Source organism: Malurus melanocephalus, unplaced genomic scaffold (genome assembly GCF_030028575.1).
Source record: "Malurus melanocephalus ecotype Western Australia unplaced genomic scaffold, MMel_1.1 scaffold_29, whole genome shotgun sequence".
Lineage (NCBI taxonomy): Eukaryota > Metazoa > Chordata > Aves > Passeriformes > Maluridae > Malurus > Malurus melanocephalus.
Window position 1 is genome coordinate 3,253,518 of NW_026623261.1, and position 25,400 is coordinate 3,278,917.

At 39.1% G+C, this 25,400-nt stretch overlaps 1 protein-coding gene across 1 annotated transcript in view; it reads left to right on the forward strand.

The window, feature by feature from the left end:
- Positions 1-25,400, forward strand: part of RAPGEF5 (Rap guanine nucleotide exchange factor 5) — a 153,571-nt gene that overhangs the window by 16,393 nt on the left and 111,778 nt on the right. Inside the window, exons 2-6 of the mRNA XM_057363632.1 lie at positions 12,261-12,311; positions 13,429-13,535; positions 14,506-14,627; positions 15,593-15,761; positions 20,869-20,935. Of these exons, the coding sequence (XP_057219615.1) occupies positions 12,261-12,311; positions 13,429-13,535; positions 14,506-14,627; positions 15,593-15,761; positions 20,869-20,935 (516 nt within the window). The remainder of the gene's footprint in view (positions 1-12,260; positions 12,312-13,428; positions 13,536-14,505; positions 14,628-15,592; positions 15,762-20,868; positions 20,936-25,400) is intronic.

Consider the following 25,400-nt stretch of genomic DNA (forward strand, 5'->3'; position numbering starts at 1 on the left):
ATGTATCTGTGTGCTACTAATATCAAATGTATGCAAACAGTTGTTCATATGAATAAAGAATGAAAATGAAGATGTATATCAGAAGAAAGGCAGGTAATTAAATTTTAGGATAAAGAATATAATTGAGGAAATCTGCCTCTTTAAGGTGGAAGTCTTGCCTGACTTGAAAAGCTGTGTTCCTTTCTTGAACCTCTGTTCATGAAGGAGGTTCCTGTCTAAAGATGTCTGAACTGTGTCTATGACTTTGTGGGGATGCTAACMACACCTTTTACTTTCTTATGAGCTGAATTTGTATACAATATATCATTTATGTTATTCGGTTTGGATTTTATCATACTAAGTAATTTTTATCTGTTAGTTACTTGGCACTTGAGCAGCTTTACTGAGTCAAAAAGAAATTTATAAAACTCATCCGTGTCTTGCATATGTATTTTCTGATTTTGTAACTTCTCAGTCTGGTGAAAGCTAAATTTCCCTAAGCAGCTTTTAGTGTTTGCTCAGATATGYGAGACTCTTCATGTTCTGATCCTATTCCACATTTCATGGTTATTGCACACGATTTCCCATGTCGCTCCAGGTGCTAAATAGTCGGGATTGAATGATAGGCAATGCAGTGGTGTCTGCTACACTAGAAGAGACTTTTGAATGGCCTTGTTTCTCAGGCACCTGCCCATCTCAGAGGTAACAAACCTCCCTTTGGAGATGGAGTGCACTCAAATTTTCATTTGTTGCTGTTATAAAGGCCASAGTAAAGATTTGCAAGGTTATCAGAGTTAGTACGATCTCACTCTGCAGACCTTCAAACTCTACAGGTTTGAAGGTGCTGTTAGCAGAGTTCCAAGTATTGCTGGGGCTTTGCCAAGAGCAGGTGAGGAKTTTCTGATCTAATTTGCAAAAAAATTGCTTGTGTGGTCTAAGGGAAAACTTTATTCTTTCTTTTCGTTTTGAGTTCTTTTCAGCTCTCTGTGCAGTGAGGCCTTGACTGCTCCATGAAACTAAAGTCGTTAAGCTTTAATAGTTTTTCCTGCAAAAAACTAAATTACAGCTGTTCTTCTGGAAGTGGTTAAGAACTCCCACTCTCTGGTTCATAGCAGGTTGGCACTGGTTTGTGCCAAGAGCTACTGTCAGTGAAATTATTATTGTTCCCAAGAGGTCGCGTAAAGGAGCGCTGCCAATACAAACCACAGCACKGCAGATTCTCAAAGTGTTGAGGCTGTAATGCAAACTCCTTTGAGCAGAGCCTGTTCACCCCCCTCAAGGCTGCTCCTGCTCTCTGAAAACCTCAGAAGCAAGAAAAGCAGAAGCCTGCAGTTTTGCTGTAGTTTTGTTGCATTCTAAATGTCCTGTTGGTATTTGAGCTTAGAGTGGGGCTGCCCTGGGTACGTGGAAGAGAGCTGRTGTGCTTCTAGCCCTTAGCTGATGGCAAATCGTTACCAGTGGCTCCCAAAGTGCTTTCAGAGAGTGCTCATGGTCATTCCTATCACATGGGAAGGGAAATGACTCGCTGAAGGTTGACWACGCCATGGTCGGGAATAAAACTGAGGTACACTGAACATTCCGGTGCTTTCCCACTGGGCCACTTGGTCTCTGCGAAATCAGAAAATCTGTTTCTTGGAAGCAAAGAGGAAATAATTTCAATGTCTGTTACCAGAAAGGAGCAACTTTTCTCTCTTAGTAGGAAAAAGTGCTGGGTGACCTACCTTTTGTGCAGGCAGTGATAAAAGCAGAGCTYTCTGGGAGCAGGGACATTAAATAATAGAGACATTAAAAACATATCTTAGTGCAATTGTAAGGCCATTCATGGACCATCTGTGTGCAGCCTATTAAAAAAAACTCAAAAAAAAGTTGTCAGAAAGACAGGCATTTTTCAAATTGTAAACTAATGCAATTTACTGTGAGGTATTTTCATAAATCATAATCAAAGCACTGAATTTTAACTTCATAATTTTGTACTTGAAACATCAAATATATTGTAGTTATTGAAAACTATAAAACTGGTTCTTTAATTACAAATTGCCTCTAAATGGCTTAAGATTTTAATGGATTTTCTTGTTCAATAATATRTGCACTCTTCATTGGCATTTTTAGCTATTTGTYGTCATCRTTCACAGCTGATTTGCTGAATATTTGCTAATATTTGGGGTTTTGTTCCTGCATCTGCATTCACTGAAATAGCTGCATCAAAACTGGATATTTTTTTCCTTCCGCTGCTTGTTGGAATTCTTGTGGCATCCTTGTGGCAGATGGGTTATGRGGGCAGTTCACATGAAGGCTCCTGGCAAAAATCAAGCACCCAGCCATGCTGGTTTTGCCTGAGACCAGAGAGGGAACGTTTGAACTTTCACCTAAGTAGTGGGTGGTTGAAGCACTTGAATGATTGTCTGCTTTAAAATTTTTATTCTATTTAATCTCTGAAAAATGTGGCTTGCTCAGGGCCAGGTTCTGGTATCAGTATTGTCTGCAGTGATGTTGACAGCTGGGGTACATCAGCAATTGAGACCTGGCACCCCGGTAATGTGATGGGGAAAAGTTTTGGTGGAAGGCTAACATGAAAATATGTGATTTTAAGAGCAGTTTTAAAACCCAGGATGCATTTAGAATTGTGCTTCTGGTTGCCCTGAAGCTCCACACAGTTTCTCTCCCATGCCTGGTGCAGCTGGTTGGAGTAGCAGAATTAAATTGTCCGGGAGTGATGGAGCAGGAGACAATTACAGAATTTATTTGGTGCTAAGGGAACTCAAGGAGATTGATTGATCCATGCCCTGCTCTGTGCAGGGCAAAATTCAAAGCCRGAGAAATTGTGCAGGACCTTGTCTGGTGAAGTTATGAAAACTCCCAGAAGAAGATTTTACAGCCTGAAYATTTATTCTTGTGTTTGACACACAATTTCCTTATAAATTTCTTTTTTTCTAATGCATGCTTGTAAGTCAGGCTGCTGGGCTTTCAGAATGCCTTTATCAGGTAGATGTGCCATGCTGCTCTGTTTTTTTTTTTTTTTTTTTTTTTTAGAAATGTGACATGAGGAGGTATTTTACTGGCAATGCAAGAAACATGTCAACAGAGGTACTTTGAAAAGCTTTTAAGTATGCAGACAATCTGCATTTCCCTACTCCTGATCTCTCTTTTAACTGTTTTGTTGATGTCTTCATTTAGATGTATCTGAAARTAAATAGTAAACTGTCACTGGGAACATTGTTTTAATTGTAGTGTGAAATATCCAGTGCACATTCTTTTGAAAGCTCCGAACACTGTACTTTCAAATTGTAACTTGCATTATTGAAAATATTGGYTTTTACATAAAACTTTAGTAATCACTAAGCCTCCTACCCCCTCTGCTCTTATGTGCTGCCCTCCACATCAAAACCAAACCAGATGCTGGTGGCCAGGGACACCATGGAGGTGACAAAGACCATCTACTCTATTTATTAGGTGCTGASTTTTAAAGAAATGTAAGTGCAGCAATATTGCTAAATGCTTATAGTAACAATCTGCACAGTGCCTCTTTTGTGCTGCAAAAAAGGGAGGATATGGCTTTCCTGTGAAATGTTGCTGACAGCCAGGAAGAGTGAAATGCACTGGGAAGTTCRTAAGGTAGCATTAGGAAATGTATGGCTGAATTGGCAAACTGGAGCACAAATGCTGCAGTAAAGTTTAATTAATATTGGAACATGAAGAGAAAATTAAGGGTACTCTGCATATTTTAATGTTACATAAAGCATTATAAAAAGCAGTRAAATTCTGATTCTTTCTTTGCATATTTAATGAGCTCTCATTGCAAACATTATATTAGCATATGAGTTGAAAATGCCCATTATCTTTTTATAAGAAAGAGAAATTTTATTTAAACTGTTTCTATATTGTAATCTCTGTCTTAGCCCATGCAGTCTACAGTTGTAGATGAGATGGGAATTGTGTTTCGTTTCAGCTGATGCACTTATGTGAACATAGAGTTGGAATTGACGTTCCCCATTGCTGACACTCTTGAATTTTGTATTGTCAYTTTTTGTGAGCATAGTTAACTTCCTTTTTGTGTTGACAGATCAGTGTCTCTGCTCTGTCAACATAAAAAGGATTTATTAGGCGTGTTTTATGCCATCATTCCTTGGATAGTTTTAATGTAGCATAAACAAGTGCTTCCTCTGAGCACAGCTGTCCCTTCCTGCCTTCCCTCCGCATCCCACAGCCTCTGACTGTGCCCCCGCTGCTCGCCTTGCTGGGGACGGTGTTTGTGTGGCTCCCCAGTGACCCCACCGAGGGAAGCCATCTCTGCTGAAATTAATCTCTATTTAATGAGCCGAATCAAAGCCATTGGTCCTTCAGCTTGGTTCAGGACACGCGTGGAAGCAAAAGGAGAGCAGTAGAAAGGGGGAGCTGAAGCAGAAGGTGCAGAGAGGACATGCCCTGCTTATGTGCAGCCTCATTTTATGGTATTTCAATCTGATAGTGGAGCTGATCATTAGCAGAAGGGTGGCTGTCTCCTTTCTGTAGTAACATGAAGTTCCTAACGGAGGCATCCCCTTCTGCCAGCTTACCACTCCTCCCTTTCCCTCAGTCCGGGTGGTGTCGGGATGCTGCAGCTTTATTTGAGGCACAGGATACAGATGGAGGAGCCTGTCTTGGTGCCTTCCTGAAACTGGATTTATCCTGGGCTTTTTGCCATGGTGGGACCGAGGAAGAGAGAGGAGAGAAACTAGCCAGCCTTGTTGCCTTCTGTGATTTTCTTTTCTATTCTTAACTTCTTTTGCGTGAAGAAAAGGGTGCTGCAAATAAATTTTGCTCTTGGACACTGAATTACACTCCTTGCTAGGCATCGGAGACTTTAAAATTTGCTGGTTTATGCCAGATTAAGTAAAAATTAGTTTTGTTTGAAGCACAAACCCATTCAGCTGTATTTTGTTTGCTAGGTGCTAGAAAACAGAGAAATGCTTCTGAATGCGTAGCTTTCATAACTGTTGCTGTCTCACAAATAAGTCTTTAAACGCAAAAAACACTGCTTGTCTTTATGAAGAGCATCCATTTTCTTYTCACATCTCTTTCTGTTTTTGGGGAAGTGAGAATGAACCATGAGTTGTGGGTTTCCCCTTTGTAAAATGACTCATTTTGTAAGTTTTTTTTAATACAGAAAACAGATGACAATACACTCCTGGGTCTTCTTTCATTAATGACCCATTTGGGTTTCTATAGAGAGCTTTTCAGGCTCATCTGGGAACTCTAAACTGCAAGCTCTGCTGAATACAGATTTTTCTTTTTACAGCTTTTTGACCTTTTTATGCTACACCTAAGTATATGAAGTTTAAGATTATCAGAAGAAGATCTTTCCTTTATAAGGAAAATCCTTTATAAAGGGTTTTATATTTAATCTTAAATAAATATTAATCCAGAGAACTGTTCCATTGGTTATTCTTCATTACCCATGAATTCTAACAGTGGGYTTCAAGAGGAGGAATGGGGGAAGGTTGTTTGTTCCGAATATTATTTGGCAGAAAGTCAGGCATATTCTACGGTTTCATATGAATGATATCCGCTGAAAGTCAGCTCGCTTCCCAACCAACTCTGCTTGCTGTGCCTTAGCAACAAGAAAAAAAATCTGTTGCCACATGGAAACGGATTGGGATTCATGACAACACTCCCTATATCCAGSCACACTCAGACAACGGTAGCGTTTCATCTGCTAAACACAATACCCATGCCTTAGATCTGCTTAAAACACCTATCATTCAGACAGGAGCAAGTTATGTCAAATGCAAAAAATTCAAAGGTGGCCAAATGATAAGTCAGTTTGTTCAGTAATTTTTTGCTCCCTTCCCCCTCTCCTTGCCTGGCACGAATAAGCTCTGGGAATAAATGAGCATTTACTCCTGCAGAAATTACTGCCTTCTTGTGTTGCACGTTGAGGAGGGTGTGCCAGGCAGGTACAGCCCAGCTTTGTTTCAGGATTTGTGTTCAGATCAGGGCTGGAGTGGAAACTCTCTAATTTTTATAGCTGCTTGCTTTTAGCAACTCCAGCAAATCCTTTTGATAAAGAAAACACCCCATAGGTTTCTATCAGTTGTAACACTTGCAGTGGTTTCTGTTGCTGCTATGGCATTATCATTGTCATGGTTCATAATGAAAGAACAAAATCTGGCTGAGACAAAAATAATTATTTTTCATTTGTGTGTGGAGTGGGGGAGAAGCCTGAGGGAAATTAAGTAAATACCCCAGGTGGATTTTTGAAATTTTTCCTGAGCCGCTGTATTCTTAGAGCTGAATGATCAATAGAGAGAAAAGTACAAGCAGATGATTGTTTTTGAGAGTGAATTTGTATTCAGCTTTATTTGTGATCCTTTTCCATAYGCTGTCAGGGTTGGAATGTGAGAAGTCTCCAGCATGGGTACTTGTGAAAGTGTATTTTAGGTTTGGATGCTTAAATTATTGTTGGATATGTGTCTGAATATATAATTTCCTTTGTGGTCACATTAGCCAATTTAGGATTCAGGTGTTGAGTAGTTGCAGAAATCCCCCTGTCAGGGAATAGAAATGGTCTCRTTACCAGGTAGTCTGTGCTACACCGTGTGCATTTAAAAGTGAGATGATTTTTTTTTGTTCAGGCTATTTATAGTTAGGGAATAKCAACACTGAAGCATTTGCTTAATTTTAAGTATATTGAGTAATCCAGTTTGAAATGCACAAGTACTGTACTAAATTCTTTAGGGACATAGTGACAGTGCCCTGAAACTGTGAACAATTGTTTTGTTATATTTGTATATAACAAWAATGTTTCTAGAACTGCTCAGCAGCATGGAGTTGATCATGGGCATACTTATGAATTAAGCTCTGATCAAACAGAAAATATTGATGAGTGTGTTGTAAAMTGAAAACAGGTAAAGCTTGATTGCACACTGCAAACTCCTAAGCATGGAACATTATGGTCATATTTTGGAAACCCAGCCAGTTAAAAACCTAGACATTTGAAAAATCTGGAGTGGAARCTTGAGCAATTTACTGGGGAAGAAGAGCCATGATTCTGCCTTTTCTCATTTMTTTTAGTTTTAATATAAATCCCACTCTAAAAGATTTAGTAAAAGAAACAGTCTTGATTTAAAAAATATTTCTTCCTCCCCATTTCTGTAAAGTTTTTTTTCTTGCTAACTGCTCGTGAATATGAGAAGCTCTCGGAAGACAGGCAAAACTTTTCTGTTCCATATTTGAAATTATTATTTTCCTACAATTTCTATAGCCTCYTTTGAGGTGTTACAGCATGACTTGTAGTGCAGACAGGTTGCTGGCTGCTACCACTGCACTAAATCCCAGCTGAGGAAAGCACTTGAACTGGAGCTCGAAGCACTCTTGCTTTGTTTCTTTCTGAGCATGATGGTGATTAAATTGCTAGCAGATGTATGGAGCATGGCTGGTGCTACTGTGACTGCAGTGCTGGCAATGRCAGAAATATCAGCAGTTGTTGGAACAGCTTGGGCAGGAGGTGAAGCASGAGCAACTTGTAGGCAAGTCATTCTCCCAAGTTGAGATGCAGCCAAAGCAAAATCCGAGSTCTAAAAATGAGAACAAAATTCAAGTGTTTCTCCAAGAGATATGACTAAACCCATGCTCTGGAATACTGTTAGCTATTGAATAGAGCATTAACCAGGTTGYAGTAAATGCACAGGGAGTTGCTGTRGTGRAGCCAGCTCAATACTYTTCYGAGGAAGGAASTAAGTCAGATCTTAGAGCAAGATACATTTTGTTCTTTCCAATGGACCCACTAGTATGCTTTGTTGTGGGGGAATTCCTATCGAAACCTCTAAAATGTTTGTGCCAATATATTAAAATACTATCATTAGTATCTTTGCATGCTTTAGTTTAAATAAAGTCAGAAATTCTCAACTTTTTAAAAAAATAACTGTACAGTTGAAGCAATACTGAATTAAACTTAGGCATAGACCTTGCATAATAGTATTGGTCATTCAATTATGCTCTGCTTTTAAACAACTGCCTGCATATTTAATTCTTTGGCTGATAGTTCTGTATAGATTGAACAGTCATACAGATTGTAAGGAATTATTTCCTTCTGGTTCTTTGAATTACTTGCTGGTCACTTTATTTTATTTCTCCCACATCTTTACTTTGTGTGGTTTTAGTGATTTAAATACCACAGTAAACCCCTTTATACTTTTTCCCAATTTCAGATTGAGTTATCTGTGGCATATTCAGATTCGGATCCTAGCAGCACTATTCCAAAACCTTCTCTGGTCTTCCTGTCCCAGCTGTCCTCTCCTGTCACATGCAGGTTGTGTTCCCAAGCTGGGATGGTGACATCCCTGTGCCATGTTCACAGTGCTATCTCCAGATCGTCCATCCCTCAGGATCAGGGATCCTCCCTGCCTTTCTCCCTGCATCCCAACAGGGAAGATGAAGCTGCCTGTGCACACCCACTCGTGTACGATGGGACAGCCCTTCTGGAGGACACCCAGTGCTCTGCATCTCCTCCACATATGTTCTTCTGTCCCAGGACCACATGTGCTGCCATAGCCCCGTCCTCTCCCTGACATGTGGTTTGGCAAAGCTTCTCCTCAAGCTGGTGAAGAGGCACAGGAGGATGCCAGGGTGACAGTAGCTAGAAAGCAGCTCTTGGCATGGGCATCAATAGCTGTTCCAAGGTAGTTTTCATGAGAGATGAGCTGTTTGCTTGATGATTTAATTAATTTGYTTTAAAAGCACATTTTGGCTGTTTCTTAGAGCGATTTGCAAATGTATTTTCAGTCAGTGTGTGTGTCTAAATAAYTTGAGGGGAGAAGCCTATATTTACCAGTTACCTTCAGGGAGGAGTGGTGCTTCCCCAACAGAGCCACCCAAAAGTTGAGGTCTTTAAAGATAGGCTGGACCACTTATTCACTATCTGTTCCTCTCCTGTAGGCACCTGCCCAGTTTGTCCCCAACAGCCAAAGTAGAGTCTGCTGAACAGAGGTCTGCTCAGTACCTCAATATTTATTGAGGCAAGTTAAAAATAAAAGAAAAGAAAAGGGGAGCTATCATGGTAGCTATGACATTAAATTTTAAACTTCTGTATCAATTTCAATTGATATTGCAACTAACTGCAATGAGTGTTTCAATGCTAGCTGCACTAGCATCAACATGAAAGATCATTTTTCCTGTTCCAGAAAGCCATTTCTACTTTTGTTTTATTTTCTCCTATCCAGTTCTATTTTCTTATGTTTTTAAAAATTTGGGGTGGTTGGGTTTCTGCATGGCAGGCTAAATGTCCCCTTATGGGCTCACCTGTGTTTCATGTGGCTCCAAGCTGACATGGGTTCAGGCTGCCACTGACAAGCCATGGTCCTGTCCTCCCTCCTCCCATTTCAGGGCTGTGAATTCCTCTTCTCTTCCCTGCACCAGAGCTAGCACTGTGTGGTCTGAAGGATAAACTAGAAGTTTGGGTTTTTTTTTTTTTCTCTGCTGGTTTTCAGCATCGGACATCTTTTGCGGACACCTTGGAATTTTTTCCTAATATCTAATGTAAAACTGCCCTATTTCAGTTTAAAATKATTACCTGCTGTCCTTTCACTGTACTCCCTGATGAAGAATCCCTCGTGTCCTTTCTGTAGGCCTCCTTTAAATACTGGAAGATACTACAAGGTCTCCCTGGAGCCTTCTTTTCTCCAGGCTCTGTCTCAACTCTCTCAGCCTGTCTCCATGGGAGAGGTRCTCYATTCTTGWGATCAACTTAGTGGCCTTCCCCTAGACTTGCTCCAAAAGATCCCCATCTTTATTATGCTGGGAAGCTGAGATTTGGATGCAGTACTCCAGGGGAGTCTCACAGAAGTGCAGTGTAGAGGTGTAGAATCACCTCCCTCCCCCTGCTGTTCCTCCTTTTGATGCAGCCCAGGGTGCAGTTGGATCATCTCCAGTTTGTCATCCACCAACACCCCAAGTCCTTCTCTGCAGGGCTGCTCTCAATCCACTCATTCCCCAGCCTGTGTCCATGTTTGGGATTACCCCAACCCAGGAACAAGACCTGACACTTGGCCTTGTTGAAATACATGAGGACTGCGCAGGCCCAGCTCTCAAGCCTGTCCAGATCCCTCTGAATTGCATCCCTTCCCTCTAGAATATCAGTCAAACCACTCAATTTGTCATTCCCTGACATGCTGAGGGTGCCCTCAATCCCACTGTTCGTGTTCCCAGCAGGATGTTAAATGATACGGTCTCAGAGGGACACCACTCATCATTGATCTCCACTCAGACACCAAACCACTGACCAGAGCTTTYTGAGTGTGTCCATTTCCTTATCTACCAAGTGATCCATTTGTCAAATCCATGTCCCTCCCTCTTAGTGACAAGGATATGTGTGGGATAGTATGGAATGGGTTGCACAAGTCCGGGTAGSTGATGTYAGTCTCTCTTCTYTTATCCATCACCACTGTAACCTTGTTGTAGAAGGCAACCAAATTTGTCCTTTTTGCTGARTTTCAGCAGGTCAGGTAAGTGCACACTGCAGTAGCAGTGCTCTCCCTGGATGAGCCTCAGCTGTCCTCTGTCAGCACCAGCCTGGGAAAGGAGCAGGGAGTGGGGAAATGAATGTATAAACTGTGCCACTGCAGTGAGTGAGACTTGTGGAATGAAAAACTTGGACAGAAACCAAGAGAAGTGGTGGTATGTGGGGCTGCTGCAGGGCTGAGGYGTTAATGACATGCTGGTTAGGAAGWGTATGTGGGATCCAAGGCCGTGTTGAACTCTTACAGCATCTTTGTTGGGTACAGGAGAGGAAAATTAAGCCTGTGTGTTACAGTATTTCCATATGGAGTCACTTTTGTGCATGGAGCTACACTGAGGGCTGTGATGAGCGTGGAAGGGTAAACAGCCATAGATGCTTCTGTGGTGCCTCGTCCCTTCCCTGCCTAAAAATACAGTCACAGGAGTACAAGGAGGAAAAAGCAGGTGGTGTCGCTGAAATATGGATTCTGTAATACTTAGGGCTTTTTTTTTTATGATTGCAGTATACCAAGTGAGAATTGGATCCCTCTCAAAGCGAGGAATTAATTATGCTGCTTACAAGTTAGAATAATGTGAGGGACCACCACATGATATTCCTCTTGTGGTGCCAGTGCACCTGCACAACATCTTCTTTTCCACTTCCAGGCTTATTTTAGGCAGAGTTTATTTGTGTCTTTTGTGTCTTCTGGTAAGATAGAAGTTGCAAGTAAGCATCAGTAGAGACAATATCTTGTCTTTTAACAGTRACAAGATATGGGAGGATCATTGTGAGTCAAAGTGGGTAACCTGTTTCTTCTGGAGATATTTATCCTGTCTCTGCCTTTCAGAATCCTGGTTCACTGTRAATTTTATAATTTTAAATCCCAGTATTTATTGATCAGTGGTAAGATTTAGGCATTTGCATTTCCCTGCTGTGAAAATTTATTTGTGCTTTTCCTTTCTGTCTCCTCAAATAGGAATCCTCTCTAATTTCATTGAGTGATCAGTTATTCTCATGTAAAGCAGAGCACAGAAAGTCTGTCTTTGTGCCATTTTGTCTAATTTCATTATGTTTCTTGTAATCTCTCCTTTGTAAGGTAAATAGTCACAGTCTCTTCTGTCTTTTCTCATATTAAAATTTAACCAAATCCTTTATAATTCCTACTACTATTATTGTCTGAACCCCCTCTAACACAAGAGTACTCATTTTTTGAGATGCTGTTACCAGTGCAACGTGTGGCACAGTAGAGATAACGCTGATCTACATTAGTTACCTCCCTGTTGGTCACCATTTTATTTGCCATTTATCCTAATTTCTTTTAACTACAGTTAAGAATTTAATTTAGAAGTGTGGTCTTCCTTGAGAAGTGTTCTGTGACCCTGAGGTGTCTCTACTGATAAAGTTTGCTTTAAAAGTATGCATAATTACGTTCTCTCCCTATAGTACATGCTGATTTAAATGTTGAACTCATCCTGATACTGTCTTTTCACCCAATAATTTTAGGTTTATGTTGACATTCTTCACTGTCATTTTTGGTCTTTTCCAACCCAAAAAATTGTGTGTTATCTATAGACTTTGCCGTCCCATTGTTCTTCTTCTCTCCCAGATCAAGAATAAATGTAATAACACAGAACCTAGTTTATCAAACCTTTTTCCTGATGTGAAACAATTATTATTTGGAGACTATTCAGATGATTTGATAAATTCTTTTTTATGCAGATTTCAACAGCTAAAAACCTAGATTGCAGCTACCTTTTTTCCCCCATATAAAAWACATAACAAAACTAATGTCTACCAAATTATCTTACAGACCCTGTCCAGAAGAATTTCAAATCCCTATCTGGAAACTCCTTCAAACAAGGTACTTGTGAAGCTTCTTTTATTTCCATTTCATCAAACAACACACTAGGAATGTTTTTGCTTTGGTTCAAGCTCTTAATCATAGCTTTGAAGACACTTGTGAATGTGACCTGCAGTTAAATCCAGTTAAGAAGTTATCATTTTGTGTGTGTGTGTGTGTTTTATAAATCACATCTTCCTATTAGTAAGTTTGCAAACTGAATTGTTGCTAATTTCAAGGCACATTTGCTTCCCAGTCATGTAAATGATTGCCACTGTTTAGCTTACTTTTCCAATATTTGAGAACTCTGGTTTTGCACATCTTTGCTGTCTCGGGTCTGTTCAACAGGCCTTAAAACATTCCTAAACATAGAATACAAACAAATGAAAAGAAGAAACCAAACAACATTTTTTTTCCTTTCAAGTTAGTTATTTGTGTCACTGGTGTGTTTTGCTGAGTTAGTGAAGAAACATCACAATAGAAGCCCAAGGTAAATTCTTTAGTAAGCRGCACAGAGTCTGGGTGGAACAGGATTTTATGGAAGACTGAGTTGGAAGACTGTTTTGATAGATGCACCTCAGCCTTGAGATGCAAAGTGGAAATCAGGTGTGGGGAAACCACAGGTGTGTCCAATCTGAAAGACCACATCTTCCTGGCAATGCATGGATGAATTGATCTACCTGRCTGGAGGTCAGGAAACCTCCAAAGGTTCTGAACAAAAAGAAAAGGCTGTGAAATGGCCTTTCGGTGTGTATTAGGTTTGTATTAAATTATTTAGCTCAAATACATCAGAAATGGTTTTGAACTRTATCCATGTGATTTTGCAATGGTTAACATGTCTCTGCTTTGCYAGAATAACATTGGAACTTGTCTGTTGTTGAAAGGTAAAGCTGAYGGAGAGTAAAACCTCTCCCTTTCTAGGGCAGCAAATCTAAAACCAGCCCAGCTCGTGGGCAATCTGCAACTCATGATACAACAGAAGATGGGGTGCATTTCCCGCGAGATTTTGAGTGCTTGCTTGTCATTAACYTGGCAAGAGGCATTGCTCAGAGGGAGGGAGCGGACAGTAGCAAGGCAATTTACTACAGCAGGAATAAATCCCTGTTTGTTACAGTGTTCAATTTCTCTTTTCATTCAGATTTATGGAGAAAGTTCTTCCTGTGCCGGGAGAGCTCTCAGGAATATTTTTACTCTACAAGCTTCTGACCTGATTAAAGACAGGGTGTACCTTAGTGGCATTTGCAGGTAAATAAAAATAAKTRATTTAAATCAATTTTATGCATTTTATTYSCATTTATCTATGCCTTGATTTGACAATAGAGTTAATTCTGAGTGAGAGATTCTGTGTATGTCAYTAAGAATTGAAAATACTTTCTTAAAAACTTCTTAAAAGTCTTGTGTATCTTGTCTTTTCTTACAATGTCAGCTGTCAGAATRCAGCATCCATTGATTAAATTCCTTATGATTTCATATGCAATGGTGTTTGTCAGTTATTTTGTTCAAAAGGAAGTGTATTAATTTCAGTCCTGGTGTAGAGTTATAAAAGAGCTTAATTGGATTCCAAGATTTAGTGACACAGTGATTTTTGCRTGTAATTTATAGAATATTTCTGTAATGAAGTGATTTTCCATTTGTGTTGCATTGTAGCATAAATGCTTCCTCCTATTTTCAATTATATCAGAATGTGCWGCTCTCTATTATAGCACCATTCATTCACACCTGTTTCAGAAAATTCACTACTTTTTATTATTATTTAAATTTGTGCATTTACCAATAATATACAAGATTAAGTACATCCTAGAGTAACAGTCAAGGTCTTACATATATTGTTTAGCTCTATTGATTATGCCTATGCCCAGAAATAAAATCCTGAGTCTAAAAACTGGATTTTATTTAGCTCTTAGGCATCTTTGGATGAACAGTATTGATAAAAATGCTGCATATTGCAAAGTATGCTGCATGAATCAGGTATGTAAGGGAACTTGCTCATCTAACTTAAGTTCCCTCACTGTAGCTAGAGATATCCCCTGAGGCTTGGCCAGGTAATTTCTTCTCTTGAAATGATTAGGTGTACAAAAATTAGAACTGAGGCAAAGAGTTTGCTCTGCTGAACAAAAAGGTTGGCTTTCGATAGCTTCAAAAAAATAACTCTTTATTATAAAAGAATGTTTTAAYGTTACTGTAGTTTAAGAAGTGATGTTTTGCTCATTTTCAGGAGAAGCTGTGTTGGATCAGAACTGGTGGACTGGCTTTTGGAGCAGTGCCCTTTTGTCAAGTGCAGATCTACAGCAGTTGGAGTGTGGCAGCTCCTCCTGGATATGGGCATTATATTGTCAGGTCAGCCTTGACAGCGCTTTGAGGGTGAGGAAAGGCTGTCCCTTTCTCCTGCACAGGACAAGAGTCATGGTTTTGATCAGAGGGGGGAAAAAAAACAACCTCAGATTGATCCAATTTTCTTGCCAGTTCTTTATTTTGCTTTCTTTTTGGGTGGCTTACCTCTGTGACCTTTCCTATCATAAATACCAAGGATCAATCCCTTGTTTTTGGCAATTTTGTTCCTTTTGCTTTTGGAACTGTAATTGCCTATTATCAAGTTACTGATGGCGTGCGTGTCTTTTCCAGTCTTTTTTCCCCCCTCAAGCTATTTTAGGTTTTTCACAACACAGCAGCTGTTTAGTCACTGCAGATCATGACTTCACCAGATGACTTCTGTAGCTATTAATGATTTTATTTTCCTSTCTGTTTTCCATAATTTTTGATTACAATGGCTTGAGAGAGGAATCCAGCTTCTTGAGATGGACTCTGTCTTTTTTTCCCCATTAAATCCCATTTTTTAAGGGAAGACAGCTGATGTGTCTAGTCTACAAATCCTGAATTTGAGGAGAAGCTGGAATAATGATGGGTTGCATCCCATTGCTGAACTTTGTTTACTAGTGCCTGACCATCAGTGAGAACAGTTTAGAAACCAATGGAAACTGAGACTCAGAAATCTGACAAAAAAGAGGAAGGCTTTATCCCTTAATCCTGGACTGATTCAAAAATTGATTAAATACTCTTAGTGTTAATGCTTGAATTTCTAGATCCTGGAGATCTTTAAATTGAGGTTTTGGGGTTTTCCTGTTTGAAGGCATGGAATTAAACTGAGAGGAAAGGATTGTTTCTGTGCTGAGTTTTCAATCCTCTTACCCTGTGTGATGGTACAACTCAGCATTAAGATCAAATGCAATACAGAATGTGGTAGAGTATGGAGTGTTTACATGGTGAAAGTTTAAAGGATATCTAATATTATTTTTTTCTAACAGTGGACAGACAACTCTATTTTCAAGACAATCATACTTTCTACCAGTTCTCAGCGGATGAATGTACCTACCTTTTCTGTGAATTTGAGAAAGAGGAAGCGTGGAAGAATGGAGTAAAGCTTCTACTTCAACTGCTGCCGCTGTCTCCTCCCAGGATTGACATGTGCAATCTGTAAGTGTGCATATACAGCTGTTTGCAATTCAGTAATCCGACTATTTTATAGGTGTCTGGCCTTATAATGACACAGAATGCCCCCAAATCACCTTGAAAATGAGCCAGATTTCTTTTGGGGGTTGACAAATTTTGTAAAGATGTCCTTTTCATCTTAGGAGGTCTCTATGGGTAGAAAAACAGAGGCACTTGACTTGGGGTTTTGAACATATTACAGTTTTTAGGCATTAGTTTACTGACTGTGGCTTGCTTTATTACCTGGGAATGTGATTTTTTTTGTTTTCCTCTTACCTTTGGAGGTTTGCCATGAATTTGGCAGTGGACATGCTGTGGTGCTGATTGACTGGAGTTCAGGTGCCTTTGTGATGTGTCAGGATCAGCTTTCTGATGGATTGACAAGATGGGTGGAAATGTGGTACCTTTAGTCACTTGATTTTATTTTCCTTCTGAATGTTTGCCAGAGCTCTGTAGTCTCACATAATTTTTCCTTCTTCAGAATATGACTTTTAATATGACTTGTCTCATCTTTCACCTGACTGTTGGATGTTGTGGTACTTTCTGTGTTCATAGGGCTGCACTTTAAGGTTGCCTATTTGGAGTGGCTCAGAGGAAACCACAGTTATTTGTTCCACAGTGAGAGGCTGAAATAGAGGAGAAAGGTGTTAGTGAGAGCTCTGGAGGCTCATGACCATTTATGCATTAGTAAATCTGCAGGAGTTGGCCTGAATAGACAAGTTGAGTTAAATTCTTTTATTGTCCCAAGCATGAAGATCCTCAAACTCAATACTCACACTCTGGAGAACTGTTACTCTGGAAGTACTAAAATTTATTCTCTTTGATGCCAAAGACAAAACTTTCTTCTGTGAGTACTTTTCTTCTCTGCATATTATCTTTAAAAAATGCTCATTCTCTAAAATGAATGTCTGGTAGAAATGTTTTAAAGGAGCACAAAAGCCAAAGACCCTGTAAGCTGTCTCAAGCCCAGGTTCTTAAATTCAGACATGTTGAGCAGGTAGAAAAAAACTCAGTAATTTTTTCTACATGGTTCAGGGCAGAAACTTGTTTCCTCCCCTATTGCTGACTGCCCTYACCAATCAAATATTGGCAGTTCTGGAGTGCAGCTTCCCTTCGAAATGCATTTATTTGATCATCTTGAGTGAGTGTAGACAAGAGCCCCGAGCTGGCTAGAGCAGCAGGAATGAATATGATTTTCTAAGCAGCTGGCCCATATGGGAGAAAACCTTTGACTATTTTTGCAAATAGAAATTCTTGTCTTCCACCCAACTCTGGTGCTAAACAGTTTGTCTATCCCTTAAATATCAGGGATACATTTTGATCTTGATTTTAGTGGGAATTGGGATTTTCCTCATCACTGTAAATCAGACCACTTTTCATGGTTCATGTCTACTCATTCAAAGGATTTGAATCAAAARGACAGGATGGACAGGTCATATTGATGTGTTACGTGAAGGATGCTGGGTAGGAAAATGGATTGAAGGCTTTTTAGGTTCAAGTTTACAGTCTGCTTTGCAGTTTTATCATTTCAGTGCAACTGTCATTTTCAGTGGAAGATGATCCCTGTCACATGAATTGAACAATTATTCATTAATGTACATTTCCAGCTCCTTTCTGCTCACATTATTCAAATTTGAGTTGAAGCTGGATTCCTTTTGGGAATATTGTCACTGAAAAATTGTTTTCTGGAGCTTTTACCTGTCAGATTGTGCGGGTGCTTTTTGAAGAAGTATACATGGTAGGAATTGAATTTTAAATAATGGTATACCCTCGAGRGAATGTGATATTAAAGGGGAAGGAGACTTTTCCAGTTTCAAAATTCTTCATGCTTGATGCAAATAATAAACTGCTAAAACACAGTCAGAAAGGGAATAAGTGTGATGAGATGTTTGTTAAAGTTGTCTGACCTGGTCAAATAAAGCCATATACTCCTTTTCATGAGGGAAGAGGGCAATTCTAAAAACCTTTTCCTGCAKGATTTGTCTTTTCTCAAATATATAAGCTGTTTTGCATACTGTTAAAAGCATAGGATTTTTTTATCATTTAATATTTTTGTACTCATTTTTCTGTATTAGCTTTTCTCACAGTCTATATTGACTGCATTATTTCTGTATGTACRTGGGGAAAAGAGCAATTCTCACCTTATTGATTAGATTCCCTGCTTTTGATGAAAGCAGGAGTAACTGCTCTGTCTCCTCTGCAGGTGATGGGCAGCAGCCTTGTGCTTGCCTGGGCTGCTGGGTGCATCCATGGGTCTCTGAAGTACCAGAGTTCTGCTCTCCCAGAAGGGGTCTGTAGATCTAAGTTGGCAGTAGCAGCTCTGGGGACTTCCTTCAGCAGCTGTTCTGGAAACCCTGTTAAATAAAAAAAAAATGGCTCAGATTTGATTTGCTGTACAGATTTTTGATGGATCTGTATTTGTTTCTGGTCAGTTTTAGTGGTGTAACCAATTAGTACTATACGAAGTTCTACAAAGAAAATTCTGTCCTGAAATCTGAGATGTGCTTATGGTTCCTGRATAAATACTCCCTGCTGACCTTGCTGGAAATTCCTTACATTCAACAAAACATTGGTGGGAATTTACCATGGAAAACAAGTCAGGACWTAGCAGATTTTCAGCAGCTCACGCTATTCTGAAGGTTAATGWTGTTGTGTGTATTTACAGGACTGAGAGTCTGTAAATTTTGTCAAATGAGATGGGACCAATGAAGAGGATTCTTGGTGTCATTAAACATCCAGTGTTAATCACAGTCATTCTACTTGAGTAGAAAACAAGTGAATATTGCAAGAGCCTGGGAACAAAGTTTGAATTGAAAGCTGTGCCATGGATTCCCTCGCAGCCTTGAGCAATCACTTAGGCTCTTATCCAGTGCCTCCTGAATTCTTTTCCAGTTACTGCAATGGCATTGTATCAGGTGTTTAATCCTTATGGGCTTCTATTTCCTTCTGTGTAAATGGGAGTGTTTATAACAATTCCCAGAACCACTGGTTGACTCAGTGAACATTCCAAGAATGCACTGTTGAAAYGTATCCCATAATACTTTCAAAAATTATTGGAAGAGATATTAGAGAGGTATACTTCTTAATCTTACATTGCTTTTTATTTTCAAAAGTGCTGCACTATATCCTCTGTCTTCTGTCCTGAAACAATTTTCATTTGATTGGTATCAGAAAAGTAACCATTCTTAAAAGTAATTTGATTTTAATGCAAATAGCCAGGATGGGATATTGATTTACTACCTTATGGAGTTCCTGGAAAGGTTTTCTGAACACAAGCCACTCTCAGGTGTTGTATGGAGTCTGACTTGCCTGCTTGCAGATCTGGGACAAGCATCCCTGCATCTCATTCTGCAGACTGAGCCCACAGGTCCCTGTACTGTATAAACATTAGTTTGCCTTTGTAGCTCCTGTTTGGTACCATCCCTACTAGGTCCTTTTTGAAAAAATTAGGGTGATAATTGTTGCTTTTGTCCGTTGGCCTTGGTGTCATAATACACCCTTCCTCTCTGATTCGGAAAAGCTGACTGATTTTTAGTATATTTATAGTTTCAAAAGTATTTGATGTTCATATGCAGATGAACACTGGGAGTATTTTTAAACAAAAATAAAGTGATAAAGGCYCAAGAAGGAAATAGCCATGCTGTGTGCTGTTCTGGGTTTGCAGATTGCATCTGTGGCTGTGTCTACTGAGSTGCTCTCTTCTGCCTCCAATTTAGAAGAATCAGGTCCTAGCCTGGTTCTGAGAGATCAGAAAAGATCAGGTGTGTAGARAAACATCTAAAGAGTTCAGTTATTTTAATCTCATTCTAAATTATAAAGAGAAAACCTGAATWAATCAGTCTTTACTGCAAATGAAAATACATTCATTTATTTCTTCTGGTCTGYTTATAACACTTAAAATGTTTAATCATGTTTTCTTTGAATAGGAAAGGCAGTTGTGAAAATAATTGCAATTTCTAATCTGAATTCCCATTTTGATCTGAATATGCTTGCCCCAAAATGAATGCATTCTGTGCTTTCTGACCTTAACTTTTTAATCAGGAAATGAAATTTTTGGACATGGAATGTAAGAACCACAATATACCAGCTGCATATTCCAGATGTGTTGCCAGCTCTCTCCCTAAGGACATCAAGGCATATAAGCAATTTAATAACTTAGTCAAAGACAGAAGCTTCTGTTAATACCCGGGATTTATGTTTATTACAGCAGCTGCAGTTTTGTGTCTGTTCAGCTTSCTGGCATGTCACTGCTTCTTGAAAACCATGAAAAGTAAAGATCTCAAGGGCATTTTCTTCTACTTCTTCCCATAGTAATAAGCCTATCATTTTGGTGTAATGTTTCTGATTGTCACTAAAGCTTCTGAAAGGCTTACAGGTGTTTTRGTGATGGGAATTAGCCTGTTTTAAAGAAAAACACTGTCTTATCCTGTACTGTCCACTTTTCTATTGGCTATTTCCACTTGGATGAAGCTTCTGGGACAGTTTCTAGGAGGGTTCTACCTTCACTGCCTCGCTTTTGAAAAGACACATTAAGTCTCTCTTTCTCATGAGTTACTGTCAAGACAATCTAATGTTTTTCTTATTAGTTTGGTTATTTATGGCTTCTTAAATGTATTATTTTCACTTTCAGTTATCTTTTCTGGATATCAAACTTCACATGTCACATAATTATTTTGATGTTGTCTGTTTTCATCTRCAAGAACTCATATTCCATAGGTGCTCCTCCGGTGGTGGGCAGATGCTCTGTTCATAGAGTATGTTTTTAGCCAAGCAAAATATGCACTCAAAAAAGTAGCTCAGATCTAGAGGGTCCTGCATTCTTCAGTTCTTCATCTTTTTGTAGCTGAAGAATTCTCTCACTGCTTTATGTTGGTCGGATCAAAAGAGTTCTTGACAGCAAGGGACAAAGGGTGTACTCTGTCGTTACTGACACAATTAATTATTGTCATGTTGCAGTCCTCATTTTGATGTGGAATCTCAAAGGCCCTTTTACATTAGTGCCTGTGGCTACACAGTTCCTTACTTTCCAGGAATCAAAAGATGTTGAAACAGAATGAAAGAAATAATAAAATCTTATTTTTATTTTTTTAAGGCCTGATCAAAAAATAGAAGATACGGCAGAAACCAATGCTGAAATTCTTGCTCGTCTCACTTCTGCGGTAAGGTCATTGCATCAAAGTTTGAACTGATCATGTTTGAAATATTGTCATGTTTTGGATCCTTTCAAATTAAAGACTTAAACTAAGTGAACAGATGTTTGTATATGAAGGTTGCTTTTTTAGTCTCTAGAAAGGGATAGCTTTACTGAGGTCTTAGTGTGCAATTCCAAAGCTATTAAGATCAATCCGAGCAAGGATGGCTGCAGCCTGCTCTTGTAATAGATGCTATTCATGGCCCAGAAGATACCAGTTTGGGACCAAGGTGACTTCTGTGCTGTGTGCTTTACACTCAGACCCTCTTGGTCAAGTGTACATCAATGGGAGACAAAGGGTACTCCATTTTCAGTTCCATAGGGAGCAAAAATAGAAAACTGTGAAGTACTTTCTGCAAAGTTATATTTTTTTTTTTCAAAAACTTCCAAAACTACCAACTGTGTAAAACATTGCCAGTATCCCTCAAAAGTTTTGCCCATCAAAAATAGTATAATGGGGGCTTTTGTCAGTTAAAAAGAGGAATACATTCAACAAAGTGACTTTCTGAGTTTAAGAGGTGGATCTAACTGTTGCTGGATACACTTGAGTAACATGCCTATCCTTAAACATCTAATTGACAGTAAGTTCAGAGTGTTTTACATCTGTAAGGTCAAACCTGTGAACTAYATCCTGAGTCATTCCAGCAGTAAGACATGTGGACAGGGTTTTTTTTTAATGAACCCTTTTATTACTGTAGCTAACTAGATGTAGAAAAATTAGGCAGTTCCATCTCCAGATGGCCTGAGACCCATCTATTGCTGTGGTGATGTCAAGAATCTGATCTTTCCTCCTGCATTTTCTGATTTTCCACAGAACTTTGTGGTGTCCTTCTAATGATCTTCTAATCTACCCTTGGGGAAAAGGCACAAGACCAGAGCAGAATCCTCCAATTTTAACATCTATACATTAACTTTTCCTTTTTTATCCCTCCAGAATATTGCTTTTCCTCTATGCAGTAGATTGGGAGCTAATATGCTCACTGCAACCTTATGGAAAGCCTTTTTATGTCCCAGAGGAATTTGAACCCTCAGCTCACACCATTCAACAGAGGGCTGGACTACCCAGTATCTAGGTTCTTTTTTTAATTTTTCTTTGTTTCCAGCTTCAGAATTTATATGGGAAAAAAAAGAGTCCTGTAAGCAGGAGCTGAAAACTAGTAGGGAAGTTATTAGTCATTACTGGAAATRTGTTTGACACTGACTTTTTGGTCACTGAATGTGTTTCGTACAGAATTAAATTAGTCTTCTTCAGGAATTCACAACTGAGAATCTTGTTTGCGATAGTTTTCTCACCAGTATTTCAGAAGTGCAATAAAACCTCCCAAATCCCTACTTCCAGCTCAGTACTAAAGCAGTCGAAGATTAGAGCTGACTTTGGAATTGGAGATTCCTGTCTACTTTTGCTTTTCTTTTTGCTTTTCACAGAATTAAAACATTTTTTTGGTCAGGTCAAAAGAAAGTTTCTGCGTCAGCTTTTCTTTTTGGGGGACTACATTACAAATTTTCAAACTAAACTGGTTGTGAGGATCCAGCGCAAGTGACATTGGAGGAATTTGTGTGCCTAAAATATAAATCCCTTTTTTAACCTGTCAAATTATGTGCTTATATTATATGCTCTATTACAATGAGACACCAACAACACCATCAAACTTAAATTGTAAAGGCAAGCAGCACAAAATTTGCAAGGAGTGCAAAATGCCGTTGGAAATATGTTTGCATCAGATAATCTTTTTGGTCATAAATTTTTAAGAAAAATGCAATGATTACTCATGGATTTAAAAAAGCRTTCCAGAGCTGTCATGCATCCCAAGTTGTGTCACAAAGAGCAGCTTCATATTCAGTGTTTTGTCWGCTAAGAGCAGAACATGATGGGATAGCTACAAGTGTTTCCACTGCAAAGTTCTTACCTTACCTTAAGATGGAACAGATGAGAATTTCAGGATGTTAATGGAATATATCTGGAAAATAGTTTTCTGGTGCTTTAAGGCATCAGCTAGTATTACCTTTATTTAGAGCCCATCAAACTGTCACAACTTGATGTGCAAAAATGTGGACGAGACTTTTCTTGTTTTTCAAAACCCTGCTGTTTAGAGCTTTCTGTTGCAGGATTTAATTTTGAGATTCTGTAAGGATTGACACTTTTTCTCTAGATTCGTTTGGCACAATGGCATCTAGAATACTATCTCACAAAAAAAAAAAACAAAACAAACTACTATGGGCAGAAAAAGGGGAAAGGACAAAAGTAGAAGTGGTCCACTATGTGTCCACTATGACAAAATGGTAAGATTTGTGATAAGAGAAGAGCAGTAGTTGTCATTTACTTTTCCAAAATCTCTATTATTTGAAGACAAGATTCATGATGTGAAAGTGCCATTTGTATGTAATCAAGCAGAAGTACACCTGGCTATCACTCTGTATGTACACTCTTACTCTTTTATATTGCAAAAAGAAAACTGATTGAGATGTGGTAATATGCCAACTACTCACTCACTATGTTTGCTTTCAGATTTTCACAATATTTCTGTAGATATTCTATGGTGAACTGGCCTTTAAACTGAATCAGTTTTGACATCTGCAATGCTGCTCAAATGGGACRCTGTTTGGATAGTCTTAGCTTCATAACAACAAGCTGAATGTATAAACTATTTTAAAAAAATTAATGTCTCAATATGGTAGCCATAGTTCTTGCTTACATTATTTTGAGTCTGCATTATTATATTCAACGTGATGTGCAACTATTGATTTGGTCAAACAGGCAGTAACTGAAATCCTATTAGSAAGAAGTATGATAATGGGTAACATGTGTGCAGTGAGGAATGAATGTTACACATGGATTTCCATTGGAGTAGTGATGCATAGGGATTGCAGGTCCAGCAGGGATGTCAAGTACATTTMTGCTAAAATGGACAAAAGCATGTAGATTATGAAATGTAGGGACACCAATCAAATCCAGAAGGATGCTCAGCAGTACCAGTTTTTTGTGATTGGAGTGAATCTCATGAGAGGGAACTCAGATTGCCATGAGGAAACCCTTTGATGAAGGAACTTCTGCTTACGATTAACACTAGAGAAACATATTTTCCTCCTGCTTTATCTGAAAGGTTTTGCTCAGGTTGAGTGAAAGGCCAGCTGCATTCCTGGCACACAGCAATGAGATATTTAGCTTGACATAGACAAAATATAGAAACCCAGCCTTTTTGTTGCCTGTGATTTTAGCACTACCTTTCAAACTTAAAAAATGGTACCTTATAAGGAAAAGTAATACTGCAAATACATTTGCAAGATTCCACAATGCTGGCTTTTCTTCTGGAAAGATGCTTTTTTTTCTTTACACTCACAGAGAGATTTGCGTTTCTTGAATGTTTCACTGGGTTAAGTGATACRTTTACAATTGTTTCAGGTTGTAGTATCTCTTAAGGCTAATCTTAGGATAATGTATTTATTAAATGCTAAAAGATAAAGATGAGACATCRGTGTACTGTTCCTTACAGTCAGTAACCTGTGAGACTGGACCAGAATCAAGGCATTGGTGCCTCCTGCTGAGTTTAATAAAGGGAGAGGGTCTGAGAAGTGTAACCATGAAAAGTTGTGGTGCTGTTATTCAGAAACAGCTTGGGCTTTTATTGAAAATCCTGCTCTTAACTCTGGATAGCTTGTATGTGTTATTAGAATATTTGTGTATAGCAATTGCTGCATGGAAGCACAGGAGTTTTTTTTTTTTTTTCCAGAGAATAACTGTTCTTTCTCGTTTTACTTGAAGTTCACGCTTACATTATCTGTGATTAACATTTCTCCAGACATGGGAATGAGTGTACAGGAAGGAAGGAAGGGAAGGTAGTACTGCCAGCTTGCACAATTGTGCTGGAAACAGGATGACATTTAAGAAAACTGTGGCACTGCTTTCATATTTTCCTRCTTGGAGTGGCAGAAAACTTTGTCCCTCTCAGTAGGGCAGCATGAAGGAATAGAAAAGATCCTTATACCTTGCAAGAACAGCAAAAAAGGTCTTGGTCCTTTGCCACAAAGGAAAGAAGGTTGCAAGCAAAGGAAGGATGTGGCTGCTTGTATGACTGCCTTCTGCCACATGTAGTATGTACTGCTGGATGGCTCCTGAGTATCTGCCCAGTGAGTGCTGAAATTATCATTGTAGGGAGCTGCCTTGAGTAAACTTAATTTTTTTTTTTTTTAATTCTGAAGACAGCCTGTCTTGGGAAAATTAGGGAAATTGGAAAAAGTTGAGCATTCTTSAAAGGAATCTGAGAGCATGGATGGGGCAGAGGAAGAGAAGAACTGAGGTGTGTGCAGGAGAGTGTCTGGGGTGCCGTAGGCCAAGTGCAAACAGGTGCAGTGGGACAGATGATGGCAGTGAAGAAGTAGGAAGTGCAAGAATAATATATAGAACAATGATAGAAAAAGAAATTATATAAAAGGAA